Source organism: Calidris pugnax, unplaced genomic scaffold (assembly GCF_001431845.1).
Source record: "Calidris pugnax isolate Ruff unplaced genomic scaffold, ASM143184v1 scaffold38, whole genome shotgun sequence".
NCBI lineage: Eukaryota > Metazoa > Chordata > Aves > Charadriiformes > Scolopacidae > Calidris > Calidris pugnax.
Genome location: NW_015090995.1, coordinates 700,322 through 701,852, shown reverse-complemented (window position 1 = coordinate 701,852; position 1,531 = coordinate 700,322). Strand labels below are relative to the sequence as shown.

Here is a 1,531-nt window from a genome sequence, read left to right as displayed (position 1 = left end):
GGCTGTGTGTACCCGCCCCGCACAACCACCCCACCCGTGGGGAGACCAGCCCCGCCGTGGGGGGGGGACACGACACCCGCCCCCTCCTCTTCCTGTGGCCGCCACCCGCGGTGGGATGTGCCCCCCCGGGCCAGGGCCGGCAAAAACCCGCTGCTCCCCGGGCTCCTTACCCCGAGAGGAGACAAACGCCATCGTACCGACATCCTTTTGGTTTGTTTTTTGTTTTTTCCTTTTTTTTTTTTTTTTTTTTTTTTGGTGTTTTGTGTTTTTAAATAAAAAATAAAATGTGTAAGAAAATAACATTTCTAAAGGAAACCGTTATCATTCTTCTCTCTCTCTCTCTTTCTTTCCCCCTTCTTTTTCCCTTTTCATTTTTTTTTTTTTTTCTTCTTTTTGGCCATCTTTTCATGGAACGAGATGTGCTGCTGGCCGGGGGGGGGGTTCCTCCCGGTAGGAAAGAATAACGACGGAGGGGAAAAGGAGGAAGAGGAGGAGGAGGAGGAGGAGAAGAGGGGAGAGCGTCTCCCTCCCTGCCGGGTCCTCACACGTCGCTGGATGTCCTTGGTCTGGAGGAGAAGGTGGAAGGGACGCAGCCGCAGCAGGCCAGCCAGAGCGACTTCTGGATGTCTGGGTTTCTGAAGGCGTAAATGATGGGGTTGATGAGGGAGTTGCAGGTGGCGGGCAGCGCCAGGGAGTAGGTGTAGACCACCGGGTAGCTGGAATCGGCCACCAAGGAGTAGATGGCGAAGGGGATCCAGCACAGGGCGAAGGTGCCGAGGATGAGCGAGAGGGTAGAAAGCCCTTTGCGGGTGGAGGTGGCCTGAGCCGTGGCGATGAACTGATGCTGCACGGCGATCTGCTGGGCGTGCCGGAAGGCGATCTTGCAGATCTGCAGGTAGAGCTGCATCATGAGGGCGAAGAGGAGGAGGAAGGTGACGGCCAGCACCGCCGCGTTGTCCTTGGTGACGGGCCGCAGGATGCTGCAGGCGCTCTGGTCCCGCAGGCAGTTCCAGCCCAGGAGGGGCAGTAGCCCAACGCCGAGGCACAGTAGCCACATCAGCAGCACCATGGCGCAGGTGAAACCCAACGTGCGCTCGCTGTGGTAGGTGAGCGCGTTGTAGAGAGACAGGTAGCGGTCCACGGTGATGGCCAGCAGGCTGCAGACGGAGGCGGAGAAGGCGGCCAGCAGCAGCCCCGCCGCCCCCAGCTCCGCCGCCTCGCTGGGCGGCCGCAGCAGGTACCGCACGGCGAAGTTGGCTACTAGCCCCAACCCGGCCAGCAGGTCGGCCAGGGCCAGGCTGCCGATCAGCAGGAACATGGGGGCCCTCAGACTCGGCGTGTAGAAGAGCACGGCCAGCACCAGCGCGTTCTCCCCCGCCACCGCCGTCCCCGTGGCGCACAGCGCGATGTCCCAGGGGCTCACGGCTCCCCCCCCGGCTCCGGCTCCGGCTCCGACCCCGGCCCCGCCGCCGCCGCCGCCACCGTCTCCTCCTCCTCCTCCCGGCGCCGCCGTCCCCGGCCCGCCCCCCGC

General features: G+C 62.8%; 1 protein-coding gene across 1 annotated transcript; it reads right to left on the bottom strand.

The window, feature by feature from the left end:
- Positions 1-324: 324 nt before the first annotated feature.
- LOC106895459 (G-protein coupled receptor 12-like) lies at positions 325-1,516 on the bottom strand (the record flags this gene model as incomplete). The annotated part of the gene is made up of 1 exon (XM_014954892.1): positions 325-1,516. A coding segment is annotated over one exon (975 nt), but the record flags the coding sequence as incomplete, so codon positions are not given.
- Positions 1,517-1,531: the final 15 nt, after the last annotated feature.